Source organism: Lynx canadensis, chromosome D3, assembly GCF_007474595.2.
Source record: "Lynx canadensis isolate LIC74 chromosome D3, mLynCan4.pri.v2, whole genome shotgun sequence".
Lineage (NCBI taxonomy): Eukaryota > Metazoa > Chordata > Mammalia > Carnivora > Felidae > Lynx > Lynx canadensis.
In genome coordinates this window covers 75,180,671-75,198,737 of record NC_044314.2, presented here as the reverse complement: position 1 = coordinate 75,198,737, position 18,067 = coordinate 75,180,671, and the positions used below count along the sequence as shown (strand labels likewise).

The 18,067-nt window shown below is 46.9% G+C and overlaps 1 protein-coding gene across 11 annotated transcripts in view; it reads right to left on the bottom strand.

The window, feature by feature from the left end:
* Nucleotides 1-7,659: 7,659 nt before the first annotated feature.
* GIT2 (GIT ArfGAP 2) overlaps nt 7,660-18,067 on the bottom strand; it is a 52,982-nt gene continuing 42,574 nt past the window's right edge. For 10 of the 11 annotated variants that reach the window (XM_030336304.2, XM_030336306.1, XM_030336308.1 and 7 more), the window contains 4 exons: nt 17,273-17,355; nt 16,499-16,687; nt 11,704-11,767; nt 7,660-10,992 (listed from right to left, as the gene is read on the bottom strand). In XM_030336304.2, the coding sequence (XP_030192164.1) occupies nt 10,780-10,992; nt 11,704-11,767; nt 16,499-16,687; nt 17,273-17,355 (549 nt within the window). In that variant the 3' untranslated portion in view covers nt 7,660-10,779. The remainder of the gene's footprint in view (nt 10,993-11,703; nt 11,768-16,498; nt 16,688-17,272; nt 17,356-18,067) is intronic. The other variant, XM_030336312.2, reaches the window with a different exon arrangement.

The following is an 18,067-nucleotide window of genomic DNA, read 5'->3' as shown; positions in this document are numbered from 1 at the left end:
AGTTGACTGTATTTATGTCAGTGTATTTCTGGGCTCCTCACTCTGTTCCATTGATCTGTTTATTCTTTCGCCAATACCACAAACTTCTATAATCAATACCACTGTCTTGATTACTGTTGCTTTATTGTAAATCTTGAAGTCAGGTAGTAGCATTTGTTCTTCTCCTTCAATATTATGTTGGGTCTTTTGCCTTTCCACATCAACTTTAGAATCATTTGTTCAATATCCACAAAAGAACTCGCTGGAATTTTTTTTATTTTTAAGTAGTCTCTGTACCCAACATGGCACTCCAACTTGCAACCCCGAGAAGAAGAGTCGGTCGCACGCTCCACTGACTGAACCAGCCAAGTGCTCCAGTTGCTGGGATTTTGACTGGGACTGCATTGAATCTTTAGATCAAGTTGGGAAGAATTGACATCTTAACCTTCCTATCCATGGACATGGAATATTTCTCCATTTCTTTCTTTTCAGAAATTTCATTCATCAGAATTTTGTAGTTTTCCTCATCTAGCTCTTATACTATTTTTTTTAGGATTTATACCTAGAGTATTTCATTTTTGGGTGCTAATGTAAATGGTACTGTGTTTTAAATTTCAAATTCCACCTCTTCATTGCTAATGTATAGGAAGATAATTCATATTTGTACATTAACTCTGTATCCTGTACCTTGCTACAATTGCTTATTAGTTCCAGGAGGTGTTTTTGTTCTTTCAGATTTTCTACATAGAGATGATCATGTCATCTGTGAACAAAGACAATTTTATTTCTTCCTTCCCAATCTCTACAGCTTTTACTTCCTTTTCTCCTCTTCCTGAATTAGCTAAAATTTCCAGTACTTTGTTGAAAAAGAGTGATGAGAGGGGACATCTTTGCCTTGTATCTGACCTTAGTGGGAAAGCTTTGAGTTTCTTACCATTGATATGATATTAGCTGTAGGTTTTTGTAGTTTTGTTTTGTTTTGTTTTATTTTGTTTTTGTCAAGTAGAAGTTCCCCTAGGGGCACCTAGGTGGCTCAGTCAGTTAAGCATCTGACTTTGGCTCAGGTCATGATCTTGCGGTTCACGTGTTCAAGCCCCGTGTCAGGCTCTGTGCTGACAGCTCGGAGCCTGGAGCCTACTTCATGGATTCCGTGTGTGTCTCTCTCTGCCCCTCTCGTGCTCATACTTTCAAAAATAAATAAAACATTTTTAAAAAGTTCCTCTCTATTCCTATTTGCTAAGAGTTTTTATTATGAATGGGTGTTGAATTTTTTCAAATGTTTTTTCTGCATCTATTGATATGATGTGATTTTTCTTTTTTAGATGAGTGATGTGATGGATTACATTAATTGAATTTTGAATGTTGAACCAGCCTTTACACCTGGGACAAATCCCACTTGGTTTGGCATATAATTCTTTTTATGCACTGTTGGATTCGATTTGCTAATATTTTGTTGAGGATTTTTGCATCTGTGTTCATGAGATACTGATCTGTAGTTTTCTTCTCTTGTAATGTCCTTGCCTATGTTTGGCATTAGGATAATACTGGCCTCACAGAATGGGTTGGGAAGTATTCTTTCTGCATCTATCTTCTAAAAAAGATTATGGGGAATTGGTATACTTTGTTCCTTAACTGTTTGGTAGAACTCACCAGTGAATCCATCTGGGCCAGCCTGGTGCTTTATGTTTTGGAAGGTTATTATTGATTGCATTTCTTAAGTAGAGCTAGGCCTGTGTAGATTGTTTCTTCTTAATGTGAATTTTGACATCATGTCTTCCAAGGAATTGGTCCATTTCATCTGGGTTATCAATTTGTGGGCATAGAATTGATATAGTAGTCCTTTATTGTTTTGATTTTTATATCCATGGGAACTGTAGTGATGTCCCCTCTTCATTTCTGATATTAGTAATTTGTATCCTCTCTTTTTGTCTTAGCCTGGCTAGAGGCTTCTTGATTTTATTGATCTTTCTAAGGGACCATTTTTTTGGTTTTGTTGATTTTTGTCTATTGATTTTCTGTTTTCTAATTCTGTTGTAGTTAACATACAGATTTGTTGCTCCATCTGGGTTGACAATACAAATGGGGTTCTTTGGGCACTTACGCAAAATCACCCTGGCCTTTGCCAGTTGTAACCCGTGGAGTGCCAGCCTTTAGTTCCAGCCCTCTCTTCACCACACAGGCCCTTCCTACGTGATATGAGCCAGGCTTCTGGACTCCAGCGCCATCTCCACATTAGTATTCCCTGGATCTGTATCTCTAATCCATACTTCTATATCCACCACCACTTTTACATCCCTACTTTGATATGCATCTCAAAGGTGCCTCAAACTCAGCACAACAAGACTATCAAATGACCTTTCTTACTAAACTCCTATCATTAAGTAAAGCAACAGCAACAACCATCTGGCTCTTCTCCAGTGTTCTCAGATAAGTCAATGGCACCACCATCCATCCTGCCAGCTGCAGGAGCCATAAGCCTAGGGGCAGTGAGTCCTGTTACTCTGACCTCCTGCAGCTTCCATCTACTTTGCTCCCTCTGCCCCTATCTTTCATGGCTACCACTGACTTCTGTCTGAAGTCACTCCTTCACCTCACTTTCTTCTCTAGAATGTATGTGCCATGCTACCTCCTGGCCCAGGAAATATACATAACAATCAGATTGGTACAAAGGTTTTCCTCACAGCATTAGTTACAATAGCAAACACTGATAACCTGGATGTCCAACACTGGGAGGCTGTTTGAGTTTTGGTTATTATGCGGTACATTAAAATGAAATGGAATGCTTAAATTATTTTTTTTTAAGTTCTGCAGAAATGTTCATGCTGTGTTAAAATGTCCAAAAGTGGGTTGCCTAGCTGGCTCAGTCAGTAGAGCACGCAACTCTTGATCTTGGGTCATGAGTTCAAACCCCACGTTGGGTATAGAGGTTAGTTTTAAAAAGAACTAAAAAGCCCAAAGGCAATATTTACATAATTCAAGGGCCCTTTTAAGGAACAAAACACTGTGGGTATTTCTAAAAGTTGGGATAATGGCTATTTTTCATTTTGGGTGCTTTTCTATATTTTACACAGAGAACATAATCTTTGAAATAAGGGGAAACTTTTTTAAAAAATGAAAAAGGCAGGGGTGCCTGCGTGGCTCAGTTGGTTGAGCGTCTGACTCTTGATTTTGGCTCAAGGTCATGATTCCAGGGTGGTGGGATTGAGCCCCACGTTGGGCTCTGTGCTGACAGAGGGGGAACCTCCTTGGGATTCTCTCTCTCTGCCCCTCCCCTGCCTATGCTTGCTCTCTCTCTCTCAAAATAAGTAAATACACTTAAAAAGAGAAGGAAAATTCCTATGAATAATAATAATAAAAACAATAAATAGACTCTAATGGAAAAATGGGTAAACACTCAAATCGGCACTGCACAAAAGAGGAAATCTAAATGGCAAATAACACGGAAAAGCACACAACCATATTATAATCAGAGAAATGCACATTGAAACCAGGAGATACTACCACAAACCCACTGAATTGATAAAAAACATTTTAAGATTTTATTTTTTAGTAATCTCTACCCACAACGTGGGGCTTGAATTTACAACACTGAGATCAAGAGTCACACACTCCACTGACTGAGCCAGCCGTGTGCCCCTGGATTGACAAAATTAGCAAAGCTTTTTATACCACTGCTCATGAAGATGCAGAACAATGGGGAATCTCATATTCTGCTGGTACAACACTTTGGGAAAAGGAATAAAAACAGCATTACTTTTGGAGATGCACATTCTCAATGACCCGGGAGGCTCCACACCCAGGCATATATGTATCCCCTAGAGAAGTAGAGTCCTATATGTACCAAAAGACATACCTTTCAAAGCATTTTCTTAAGAGCCAACAACTAAAAATAACTCAAATGTCTGTCAATAAAATACTAGATAAATAAATCGTGTGTATACGTTCCACGAATGCTACACAGCATGGAAAATCTAAGCAGAGGCACGCACTTTGACCTAGTTAACTCACAATGTTGAGGGAAAGAAGAGAATACATCCGTAGGGTTCCATTCACATATTGAAAACCGGCGAAACAAAGCTCTTACTTAGGGCTGGGCACACACACGGCATGGAACCAAAAAATGAGGAAGCAGTGTGCACGAAAGTCTAGGGGAAGGAGGGGCCCACGGGGACTCCTAGGTGGTCACTTTATAATTTGATGCGGATGTGGCAGACATATTTCTGTATTTAGATTCATATGGGGGTGGTGGCAAAGTGTATGGGTGAAGAGCAGATAGCATGGCCCTGACTGGCCTGGGCTCTTGTCCTGACGGTCCACCACACAGAGGCCAGGTGACCCCTCTTTGGGCCCAGTTCTTCATCTGTGAAATGTGGAGAACAGCAATGTGTGTGTGTGGTAAGAGAAACAATGCACAAAGGACAAGTGGACCTGTTTTCCTGCCAAGCGGGTACCTCCCTGCCCCTAGGAAACAACCTGCCTGTGGCGGAATCACCCTTGTCTCTGTCGTGGGACCTGGGCAGGATTTTCATCTTGTTTTAATTGGAAGAAGCAGGTCAGATTCAGGCTTCCACCCTCAATGGGGAGTTGTCCCCCTGTTCTAGGGCTGGGTGGACACCCCTCTACCCTGTGCCGCGCTGTGAATAGAGTCCTCCTGCTTCTAGCAGCAGGTACAGGGCTTCTCCTTCCAGAAGGGCTGACTTGGGGCAGTCAACATGCCATGTGGAATCTGTGAGGTCCCCCAATCACTGAAACTGGTGAAATGGGCAATGTCCTCCACTCACAGAGCAGTCTCACTTGAGCAGCGGTTCCCGAGTGTCTCAATTTGAAGCAGACCAAAACGATTGGAAATATTTGTGGCAATAGTAAGGAATGGAAAGACTCAACACAAACGCGGCCACCCAGACTCCATTCCTCCAGGCCTGCCAGGCGGGCAGAGGACCACACAGAGACCAGCATCGGTCTTTCTGTTCTGACACTCCCAGGCAAGCGGAATGTTTGGAGATGGGGGCCACCAAGCCTGCTCCACGCCTCCTTCCCACCTTACCTCTGCCAAGGTCTAGGCTGGTCTTCACCTTCTTCTGCTTCCAGAGGCTCTGCCACCTGTCTGTTCCTCCAGCCGCCTTCCTCAGATGGTCCACTGCACCAGCAGAGCCCCGTAATTAAGAGCACAGGCCCCATGCTCTAACTTCCTGCACCGCCACCAACTGGGCTTTGAGGTCTGAGCCTCGGTTTCCTCATCTGCAAAATGGGGGTAGTTTCAGTTCCTACTTTACGAAATGGTACCCACAGTATGTGCTAGTATTCACTCAGCCCCCATGTGCAGGAAGGGGGTAGGTGTTGGGGGAAGTGTTGAAAGGGTCAGGGCCTGGGAAGGGGAGGGCTGGAAGAGGGAAGCAGATAACAAGTGTGGTGCAAGGGGAGGCCCAGGCCAATCTTAGATCTGAGGTCTGAAGGGGGTCCAAGTTAGACTTCAAAAGTTCCCTGTCCTTAAGGTGTTCCGGGCCCATGGGCCAGACAGGGCCTGCGGGACAGAGCAATGGGGAAAGGCCATGGCCAGGGAGGAGCTCTGAAGGGGATGGGTACAGAGCTGGCCAAGGGGAGGGCAGGACACGGATCCCTGCTATAAGAACAGAGGAGGGGTGCTGAGAGGGAAGAGAAGGGGAAGAGGAGTCCCTAGGGAGGGAAGGTGCTGGAAGGGGTGAGAAGAGGGATTTTGGAGGAGGAAAGGTGGGTCCTAGGAGAGAAGCTGCATTTGGGGGAAACGGGGCAGACGTTCTCAGTGTGTTGAGGCAGTTTTGGGGGCCTGGGAAGGGAGTACAGTCGGGAAGCTGTGCAGCAAGAGCCTGGGTGGGAGCGAAGATGGCAGTGAGGAGGGAAGCAGCAAGGTTCGCACACACCTCTCCTTGTCCCCGGCAGCCCCTCCCCTGGGGACCTGCTCCGTGGTGGGCTGACCGAGCCCCTATAAAAGCAGTGAGGAGGGAGTCTGTCCCACCTCATGTGGCCCTGGCTTTTGGTGGGGTGGCTGGCTGGCAGAGGCATGGACCACAGTGTCCCCTGCCTGGCGTCTGTGGGCCACGGGGCCCGGCTCCCAGACATTCCTGCGCGCCAGTGTGTTGGGCAGCGGGTCACCGTCGGGTCGTTGCCGAGTTGTCCCTGTGGTGAGACTGCCACCGTGCAGCCGCACAGGTGAGAAAGCGCTGCTCACAGTACTTGGGAGCCAGTGGACAGTCTTCATGGGTCATCTGGCAAACGCTGGAGGGGTCCCATCTTAGGGGTCACAAGCCGACTGTGCCCCACTTGTCCACAATCTCACGTCACGCACCGGTCCCCCTCTGATCTCCGGTCTCGACCCTGGGGGAACAGGGCCACCCCCTGGCTTCTCCACATTTTCTGAGACTGCGGTAATGGGCCAGGGTCAGGAAAACCCAACTGGGCCGATTAAGAGGAAGAGCAACCGGACTAAGGATAAGTCACACGCTCCCCAATGTGGGGCCTCAACTCCCCAGGGGGTGATCTTCCCCACTGCACAATGGAACAGCTCCTGCTGCATGGAGTGCGGGGGGATTAAATGTGTGAACACGTAGGAAGACCCCAGCACAGCGCCTCGCAGGGCCAACAGCTGATACAAGCTAGCGGTCATTAGAATTCTTATGAAGACATGTCTAATATCAGAAGGCAAGGACGTGTGTGGTGGGGGGCTGTAGACGGTCTACAGCAGTGCTTCTCTAGTGTGGGTCCAGACCGGCGGGCGCAGCACCTCCTGGGAACCTGTCAGAAATGCCAACTCCCCAGCTATGGTCCGAGTCGGAGGCTGTGTTCCAGCAAGCCCTCCCGGGGGCCACGACGCTGGTGCCTGTGAGAGCCTCCCGGGTGTGAGCTGCTGGGTCTGGGGCCTCAAACCGGCTCACAGAGAGAGAATGCTCCATTTTCCCCAGCCTTGTTGCTTGGAAAGGCACTGTGATGGCCAGGCCCCGCCCCTTCTTCTGTTTGAGAGAAGAGACCCGAGTCACCTCCCCAGAGGACAACTGTTGGGGACTAAGGGTGGCCCTGATTGAACCCAGGTACATCCCATCGTCCCTGTGGGAACCTGCCTTAAGAGACCGAAATAACCCCACAACTCCTTCACCTGGTAAAGGAGGTGAGGGCTACTGTGCCCAGCTGGCTTTTGCTGAATTTGAAAAATTAAACTTTAGGAGTGAACACATCATGGTAAGATCAATGGAGCAGATAATCCTGATGCACAATTTCTTTTAAGAAAGCTACCTGCTAAGGGGCGCCTGAGTAGCTCGGTCGGTTGAGCGTCCAACTTCAGCTCAGGTCATGATCTCACGGTTCGTGAGTTCCAGCCTCGCGTTGGGCTCCGGGCTGACAGCTCAGAGCCTGGAGTCCGCTTCAGATTCTGTGTCTCGCTCTGTGTGCCCCTCCGTTGCTTGCACTCTGTGTCTCGCATTGTCTCAAAAATAAATAAACGTTAAAAAAAAAAAAATTAAAAAAAAAAAAGCTACCTGCTAAGCACAAGGAGGAAAAAGGTCGTAATTCCTGTAAACTCACAAGAGTCCCCCGGGTAGAAAAATATTCACTACTGTCTCATTAAAGATTAGGTTATGGGAGAACTTTCTTGAAACTTTGACAGAGTATCTGGAAACATCACCTCATTGACGTGAACAGAATTACCACAAAGACACTATAGAGCCTGTTTATTGCATAACTAGCAGGCACAAATTCCAAAACGATTTTACAACGCTTACAGGGTTGTACAATAATTACAGGAATAGAATGTACAATAAACACAAAAAGTACAGAATAACGAGTGACATGGATAAAACACATCTGAACAAAAGGCATTTTGTTTTTCCTATGCAGCATTTTCTTTTGTGAAAAAAAAAAAAAAAAAGGGTGCCTTTCACCGGGACAAGGAAAGAAGGAACATTCTATGATTGGGGAGCTCACAGCCGCTGTGGACAGACACATGCTAGCCTCACTCTTGGTTCCGCAGCATCAATCCCTGGAGGCAGGGGGTAACAGCTCCCGAGGTGCGCGTCTACACTTCCAATTTTATGAAATGCCGCATTTGATCTTTGGGCCCGATTCCCTGTTCTTTGGCAAATAAGAACTATTTGCGTTCTGAGGCAGAGGAGGACTTCAGCTAAAGGAGCTTCGGGGCGGAGCGGTCTCCTCTTCAGCAAGCGCCAGTTTCATAAAGTGCACCTCCGTCCTCTCGGCTCGGGCGGGAGGAAGATTTGAGAACTAAGAGTGACGAGTGACCTTAGAGAACGCAGACGTTAGTGCAAGGCTACGGGACACACGTGCAAAAGATGGTGAACAGCCGTTCAGACAACAGAACTGGGTGTCAGAAGAGGTGAGGAAGCGTTCAGGGCACCGAAGGGAGGCTGGCAGCCCCTGTCATGCACGTCACTCCACCTAGAACTTCCTTCGGGGCGTTGGCACTGTGGGTTGACAGAGCAAACGTCTGCGCCGCTCTTACAATCGGAGATGCTCTCTGGGTCCCACACTCTTGGACTTTGTCTAGGGGCACAGAGACAAAGTCCTCCGTCACCAGTCCTTGAGTGTTCCAGTGAAGACGCCACCGCACCCACTGCAGACAACTCATTATTTAGAAGCCGGCCCTCCCTGGGAGGCCGAGGCACCAGCCCAGGACTGCCACCGGGCTTCCCCGAGGCCCCTGCATGGGCCCAACATGAGGGCAGGTGTGTGCAAGAAAGAGAAGGGACAGCTAAGTATGTGCAGCATGCAGCAAAGGTTATCAGATGGGGCTCGAACTTAATTTAAGGTAGAAGGCATCCCCTCAGCATCCAACAGGAACATGGCACTTAGGATTGTGCAGAAAAGTGGATGAGTCTTTTGGAGATGTGGACCCTTTCCCCGCGCTACTCAGTGTAGCAAAATCTGGCAAAAGCATCCACATGCTGGGTCTTAGTAAACCAAACACCATCACGGTGCTTCCTTCATGACAGCATACGGTCAAGCTATAAAGATGTTTGTGAATCAAACAGTTCTGTGAAAACACAGGCTTATTTAGCACGTATTTAGGCAACTGTGATTACTTTGACTTCTTCACGTGTATGAGCACTACGGGACAGAATACATGGGTAAGATGAGGACTCAAAGCAACTTAACACAGGGTAGGGGTGGCCACGTTACAGGTAAGGCTCGGAGGTAAACCAGGTGCGACCTCATACTGCAGCTGACAGGACCCCTGGGCAGAGGCTGTGAGCTGGCAGCCCGGAGGTCACAGTTCCCCCGCACGTGTGCTCTGAGAATGTTTAGTCACGAACATTTACAAACAGAGGAATGGCACAAATAATATCCACGTTTTTGGAGTCTCTTAAAAAATCAAAGCTCCGGCCAGCTCGGGCCCACTTTTCCACAAGGCAGCCTGGGTGAGGCCGGGGAGCTGCTGTCCCCATCAGGTACACCGTTGCTCCCTGACTGTCCTCCGCCCCTGCTCTACACTTGGCTCACTGCATTCATCTCCATCAATGCTGCCTGGCCCCTCTGGTCTAGGTCAGGGTCTGAGCCACACCCACGCAACTGCTGCAATAAGCGGGGGCAGGAACATGCTTTAGCATTCAGAACAAGAAAGGTCTTTTCTTCAGTAGCTTAAAAACCAACGTCAGTATGTTCCAGAACTTAAACCTGTGCTTTTGTAGCTTTGGGATAGCCGGTGGTCAGCTAGGAATTCATGAAAGAGGATGTCTCATTTTTAAGTACCAGCGAGACAATGGAGGAGAAACAAACTCAGATGACCGCAGACACCTTACCTTACGAGAAGTCCTTAAAAGTGATGAGATTTACCAAACAGGCCATGTGACGAAGCTTTCATGGTTAAAGGAGTAATCGAGTTCTGGGGAAGAGATAGGTTACCACGTCAGGGAGCAGGTAATTTCTCTTCCCATGGTTTATGGCAGTGGTATCTGAATGGGGTGGCACAGAGTAAGTTATGGCTTGTGGGACGTGGCTCCTCCTTGCCGCACGTCTGGAATGACACATCTGGTTTCCTGTGAGAAGGCAGAGCCCTGAACCACGCGTGATGATGTGGCAGCACTCCCACCTGGACAGGGCCACAGGACACGTGACGTGGGGGACGAGTACTTATCTGGCACCACGGAGACTTCAGGATGATAGCAAAATAGAGACAGAAGATCAAGACAGAAACATCAAATAAAAGAACGTCTACCAAGACAGAACAGGTAAAACAAATGGAGCAGTCCATTGTTTCCAAGTGAGACTGTTACGCTACTTTTAGAGAGTGGCAAAGTCCTTTCTCTACATCCATGTTTGGAAACACCCTAAACTTAAAGATTCCTGCACTAGGGTGGAAAAACTCGCTTATTGCACAATGCTTGGTAGGGAACAGATGAGGTGGAATTTTTTTTTTTTTTTAACCCAATTCTCTCCAGAAAATGTTTCACTAAAAATCTCATTTATAGTTTTAACCCTAGACGGGCAGTTTTAAAGGGATGGAAAAGTTCTAACAAACTTGAAACAATGAAGCTATGCTTTTGAATGACTATGACCATCAACTCAACAACAGTCACAGACAGCACAACAGAACACTGGAGAGGAAACTGGCAGACAGGCACAAAATAAGGCAAGTGGGTTAAATTAATAGTCAAAAGTTTTGTTAGAAAACATGCAAAAATAATACTGAGTTTCTTAAAAACAGTTTTAAACTTTCATTGAATGTCTGTTTCTGTAAAAACTGCCAGAATTCCACGTCTGCATTTGAAACTGGACTTTTAAAAAGCCTAGAAAATAGGAGGGCTGGCGCCGAGCTGCTCAGTTGTTGTTCTCTTTGGTGGTGATGGTGACCAGCTGCTTGGCGGCCTTGGCAATGTCGTACGCGCACTGGATGACCTGCTGTGTGACCAGCTGGATGTCCGTGGGCGGGCCGGCGTCCCCCGGGAGGGTCTTCTTGCACTCTGACTGAAGTCGGTAGGCGCTGGACGTCAGCAAGCGCAGGGAAGTCCTCACCGTGTCAGACTTGGGTTTCTAAATGGAAGAACACAGTCATCTGCCGTGAACTGCAGGCTGGACGCCCAAGAGCGGGGACGAGCCTTCTTGTGAAGACAGCTCAAGCTGTTCCACAGCAAACGGCGGTTCTGTCACGCCCTTCCCCAGAGGCAGCGCACGGGACACGGCAAGCTGCCCGGCCCACAGCGTGCGAGATGCCCACGTGCTTGCACTCAAAGGTCAAAGTGCATGCAGTGTCAATTTAGTAGGATATCCTATTCGGAGGTGGTTTTTGACAATGTTAATCCACTTGGGTGAAATATTCCAGACACCATTTTAACCTATTAGTGCTTTGCCTTTAGCACGGTGCTCACACATTCTTATTAAAACCAAGATCCGTGTAGGACAAAATTATTCCCATGTCTGCATATTTAAAACGTATGCTACAAAGAGGTTAATATAAAAGGTCCTGAGAAAATTTCTTTCAGTTCATTTAAAAGGGTCTGAACCGACTGGGGTGCCTGGGTGGCTCAGTCGGTTAAGCATCCAGCTCTTGATTTCGGTTCAGTTCATAATCTCGTGGTTCAGGAGATTGAGCCCCACGTCGGGCTCTGCAATGGCAGTGCAGAGCCTGCCTGGGATTCTCTCTCTCCCTCTGTCCCTCCCCTGCTCGCCCACTCTCTCTCTCTCTTTCAAAATAAATAAACATGAAAAGAAAAAGGGATCTGAACCAAGTAGGAAGTGACTTACTTTGGGGAATAATGCTGCCATTTCAGTAACAGCTACGTGTATCCTCTCTGAGCAGGGAATATAACTGCAAGAATATCGAAGAGGTTATTCAAAGACAGCAGAAATAACGCAGAGACAGAGAGTACCTGGGGGCTAGAATGGGTTCCATTTATATGTCCCCCACGAAGGGGCTGAGGCCACAGACAGCCCACTGTGGATGTCACCCCAAAAGAAGCAGGGTCCACACCCTTTCTCCAAAGTTCATTCATTCTGATAAAAAGTCTCCACACATGGGACGTAGGTGACATACATGACTAGTTAGGGGAAGCCACAGAACAGTCAGTCTATAAAGATATTCACACTTCCTCCAGTAGGTCATTTGTTTTTCAGGTGCTTCATCTCCCTAATTTCTTGAAAGACAAACAAGGATTCCCATGCACAGGCCACAGAACTTAAAAATAAAGGACTGGAAAACATTTCTTAAAATTACAACTGGAGCTTGGGGCACCTGGATGGCTCAATTGGTTGAGTGTCTGACTTCGGCTCAGGTCATGATCTCACGGTTTATGGGTTCGAGCCCTGTGTTGGGCTCTGTGCTGACAGCTGGGAGCCTGGAGCCTGCTTCGGATTCTGTGTCTCCCTCTCTCTCTGCTCCTCCCCCACACATGCTCTCTCTCTGCCTCTCAAAAATAAAGAAAACTAATTTTTAAAAAAAATTTTTTTAAAAATTACAGCCAGAGCCTACACCTCAACACCCACATGTTGGTTAAAACTGACGGACACTTCTAAATTCCTTCTATTCAAATGCATCTCAACCATTAGGGAATTGAAAGCTTTACTTTGGGTAAAGAGAAAACACTGAGTCAGCTCTTATACTGGATCAGACACTTACCTACTTTCTCATGAAGCTGCCATGACTCTGTTTGTAACAGGCAGCCATGAACATAGCCGGCACTCTCTCTGCTCGCTTCACAAGCTCTAAGAAGACAAAGCGCATTGGCTCTGCCTGTCCTCATGCTTTCCATCAGGCTGCCTGGCCTCCTAGGGGTCCCCTAGATGACAGTCTGAGAGCTGAGGCTTCAGGAACACCGATGGAGTGCCAACTCTGTTCTCAGCACTTTGTGGAGACTCATGTGCTCCTCCCAATGGCCCTATGAGGCTGGTATTATTAACACACCCATTTTTCAAATGAGCAAACTGAGGCCTGGAGAAGGAGAGAACTTGCCCAAGGTCCCACCACTGGTGAGAGAGAGCTGAGCTCAAACCCGGCTGTCCAGCACCTGGGCCTGGGCCTCTCACTGACACACCACAGTCCTCTCCTGGGATCAGAGACACAACAGATTTACGCCTTTCTTTATAGCAAGCCTCTTTCCACTCGTGACTGGTGATTCTGACTTCTCAGGTGATGGGAACTGGAAGAATGGAGACTTCGGTTTCATTCAGGATTCTTATTCTTGATATTGTAACATGCGATATATGAGGCTAGTTTCCTGAGCCTTAAAAACGTTAGGCTTCTGCGCTGAGTAGTATGTTTTACAAACTACTACTGCAGAGAAAAGACAGACTGAAGACGGGACTGAGCAACAGTTCTGAGACAGCACACTGCCACCCAGGCTTGGGTTTTATTTCTGGGAGAGCTGACCCACAGAGCCCAAAAGGGAAATGCGATATGGGAAAAGCTCTTTGGTAGCCTGTTGGTGGCATGTTAGGAAATACAGTGCAAATACCCAGGTTTGGCCTTCCACAAGCACCCATGTGGCTGTTTAAAAATTTCCCTTCCAAGATAGAACCAAATCCTGTTCAGCATCCAGCCTAACAACTAACATTCTTTCCCCATTTTTTAAGTCATGAAGTTAGCTTCTGCTTAAAGACTGCCATAAGCACCTCTGTACTTCATCTTTGTAAGAAACCTAGTCTCAAAACTATTTTAATTAAGACTGGGGCGTCTGGGTGGCTCAGTCGGTTGAGAATCCAACTTCGGCTCAGGTCATGATCTCGAGGTCAGTGAGTTTGAGCCCCGTGTCAGGCTCTGTGCTGACAGCTCGGAGCCTGGAGCCTGCTTTGGATTCTGCCTCCCTCTTTCTCTGCCCCTCCCCAGCTCACACTCTGTTCTGTCTCTCAAAAACAAATAAACGTTTAAAAAAATTGAAAAAAAAAAAACAACTGTTTTAATTAAGACTGGCTATGTTTTAGTTAAATCATTACATTTCCAGAAAGTGGTTTATATTATCCCAAAATACTTTCAAATGGGAAATCCTGACTTTTACCTTTGCAAGCAATTAGAACCACACACCACATAGTAACAAAATGGCCCACACAGAAGGGGTTATTTCACTTGTAAATATGAAGGGGCAACAACCCATCTGGTCACACAAATGCTCAGAAAAAGACCCTGTTATAGCAGCCACTGATTCAGGCCTAAATGTTACTTAAACCAACATGCCCATGAAAAATACATTAACGCTGGTTAACATCTTCATTTTGACTCCAAAATAGAATTCAACCTTCCCCTTGCTGCACAGAAGCAGGGATGCCTTGCTTTTCCTAAGGATACCTCCCCAAAACTCACTCAGTATGAAATACTTTAGGATGTCCTCAATGAACCACAAAAGCAAGCATGCACAGATTAAGGAGAAAGTTCATGTTCACAACTTCCAGCTCTTATCTTTCCTCAAAGAAGGCTTGTGTGCATAGTGTGAGGTCTAATAGTGTGTGCATGTGTGTGTATGCGAAAGAGACAGACACGGACCAGGAGTGGGGCTGTAAGCTCAGGGTGGACACCAGACTCAGAGAAAGCGGGGACTGTGGGCAGCTTGCTAGGCTCAAGGGACAGGGGCAAAGCCTGAGTGTGCCCGCATGGGCTGCTGGTCTACTCAGAGTGAGCACAGGTAACAGATAAACAAGAGGAGAGAATAGGAGGAAAAGGCATGGGTTTAATCAGTACAACTCAGAGTTATAAATGAAAGTGTCTCGCATATGTTAAGTAACCACAGACTTCAGTAATTCTGTGCAATTCGTAAAACATAAATTCTCTAGGTCAATTCTGATTTAAACTAAAAAGAGTGAACTAACGATTGAACTCTGCATCATCCTCTCAGGGTCTTAAAAAAAATCAGATCTTCATGTTTTTTGCATGGATTTGTACATCTTAAAAAAAAAAAAAAAGGTGTGTGGGGGAGGAACTTCCCCAATTGTGCCAAGCACCGTATTTCTTTCGGTTGAGGACAGAAATGGCCTCCAGGCAGATGTTTCCATTTTTGACAATGCAATGTAAACATATTTTTTTGTTTGAAATACAAGCATGGTACTTGTGAACTAGAGTAAATCTGTTGTCAACTGGTAAGCACTGGCAGCTTGTGGAGTGCGGGGGATGGGGAGGAGCAGTGTGTGATAAAGAAGCTGCCTGGGAAGGAGGGAGATAAACAGCCGCCTAATTCCCATGGACCTCTGAGGACCCTCCAGCAGTCCATCCAGGAGGACAAACGCTCATCCTTCACTGAACACAGACTGCTCCTTTCTCACCAAGTAGGAAACAGTGACATTGGGGAAAGTCAGAACTGCAGAGAAAAAAGGGAAAGGGGAGAGCAGGGCAGTCTAGCCTGGCGATACCGGGAACACAGAGAAGGCAAAAGATTCTGGCCCATCTTTATGTGGAAGGAGAGAACAGAGAGGACCAAGAAGGAGCAGTACCGTGTCCCCTGAACAACTTCTGTTACTGCACTGCACGCAAAGGAGCTCTTCACCCGAGCACTAAACTTTACTGACCTACGGAAAACAGTGAGATCGTTCTGGGGTTTCGACGGACCTCTGCTGCTTTCTTAAACCCAATGGGAGGATGTTAAATGCTTCATGAGTGTGTCCAGATGCGGCTGGCCATGTGAAACTAGGACACTGCTCAGGACAGTTAACGACCCACCACTAGTTCTCAGAGAACCCGTGCTCAGGGAACAAAAAGATGAGCTGGGACAAGAGCCAGTCCCTTCTCCACCGGAAGAAATAACTTTGCAGGATATGGTTCTGCTCAGAGTAAGATGAATCTCATTTCAGGAGCGCAGGTGACGATTAGGTCAATTGTTATTTGTAAACCACTTGTTTCTTAGATGTTTATGCATGCATACACGCATGAACACATATACACGCACACGAGGGAGGCCTAAGAAATCAAGTTCATGCCAAGATACCTTTTATGCCAGGGGCGCCTGGGTGGCTCAGTCGGTTAAGTGTCTGGCTTCAGCTTAGGTCACGATCTCACGGTTTGTGAGTTCAAGCCCCACGTCAGGCTCTGTGCTGGCAGCTCAGAGCCTGGAACCTGCTTCAGCTTCTGTGTCTCCCTCTCTCTCTGCCCCTCCCCCACTCATGCTCTTTCTCTCTCTCTCAAAAATAAACACTAAGAAAAAAAAAAAAGATACCTTTTATGCCAGCCAACTCAACTCTAGCAAGGGCACACACAGGGAGCACAGTGGCTGGAAGAATCAACGGCAAGCCCTAATGAGCAGCTTCTTGCCCCTCACCATCCAGCACCAGCAATATCACTACCCCAACCATGCTGCAATTTTACTTCTAGAGGCATCTGCTTCCAGAGCCCTTCGTAAGAATGCAGAAAATTGAAAACATCATGTTAAAAAAAACTCACCATCCAAATCTACAAATCTGTTCTTAAGCCTGTTGTGTAAACCTGAATTTTCAAAAAATCTTAAAAAAAAAAAAAAAAAATCAGTATATTGGGGAAAAAAAAAAAAAATCCCTGTTCCTAATGGAGCAGCCTCTCTTGCAAAGCATGTCCATTTTTCCGGGCAGGATTTTCAAACCTCCTTACCTGTCGTGTTTATTTTCTTGAGCGGCTCGTAGGAGCTCCTGTATGTTTTTGGTGATCTGTTCAGTTTTCCGGATGACGTCTTCCGTGCTGGGGAGGATGGGGCTTGGGGCTGCGTGGGGTTCTGCCGTATCTGGTACTGAGCCATCGCCTTGCCACACCACACTCCTCTGCCTTCCTTTTCTGCCTGACCTGCCAACATTAAAGAAGTGGCCTGCTGTGACAGGTGCTCATGAGCTGCTGCTCTGCTTCTAGGAGCCACTGCATGTGCATCTGCTGCTGCATGAGCTGGCTGCTCTTGTGTCTTGTGGTTTCCTTTATCCTGTCTTGCAGGGGACTCACGGTGAGGCTGTGTCAACAACAGGCAGTCACAGCTCACGGGGCGGCTGTTTCATTCTACCACGGGGCTGGAAATTATGACTCCCGGAGAAAGGGTAAAGATGGCAGCAGGGAGGAGGTGCTGTCATTAAGCCATCCCTAATCCAGCTCATCCCTTGGGGTATAAGCATAGAATGCGACCTGATGTTGACTTAAGATACCGATTTTAAGCACACTATAGACACTCAGAGACGGTCTGTGACCGGCCGGTAAAAGAACAGGCCCCTGGGGTAATATGGGGTAAGAGGTTGGACTATGAACTTATGCGTCCATATTTCATGACCTTATGGGTCTGAACATAGAGTGGAGACACGTGGGGGATGAACTGCATCCCCTAAGCACGGCCACTAGGTCTCAGCTTTGAGAGCCCGCCCCAGGGCAGTCCTCCCACAGCTGTACCCCGTGTCGTCCGGGTCTGTGTCATTGGGGGTGTTGTCATAGTCACTTTCAGGCGTGCTGTTCTGCTTCTCCAGCCTGGATGCCTGAGAGAGAAAAAGGCAACACACATTAGTTTTGAGCACAAGACATCTGGGAGCCTTGCCTAGGAATCATTACCTGTTAGGTCACGGGGCCTTTGTGGCCCAGATCTCACTTGGGCCAGGAGCCAACCCTTTATTGAAAATTTAGTAAAAGATGAATAGTAGACCCAGAAATGGTTTCTCTTTTTCTTGGCACCATTTTCTTCTTAGCTCAGTGGCAACTCCATAAACAGATCCTTGGTATAAACTAACACAGACATGCAAGGCAACACCCGTGTTTGGTTCTCTAAGGAATATGGAGTTTAACTATAATATAATGCACAGGCCAGCGCTTACGTATCCAGAGACCGCCAGCACTGGAAGCCAGCTGTAGATTATCTACTCTAATACCAGATGAGAAAATGAAGGGCCAAAGAGCTAGGGGACAAAGCTAGTGCCACAGAGTCAGCAGAAACCCAGCAGCGAGAACCTAGGTCCTGTCTCCTACCACCTCCACTATTCCATGCCTTGCGCCCTGACGACTGTCACCATTCCAAACATTTAGGGCTAAGAACTACCCTCAGAGACAGTTTATACGAGCCACACAAGAAAACCAGCACTATTAACTTACTGCTGCATGTTGTTTGTGAACCAAAATGGGTTAACCCGGCATGACACTTGGTCTCCAACCACTTTTATTTTCCCCAAAAAATCTATCTCTTAGAATATAAATATC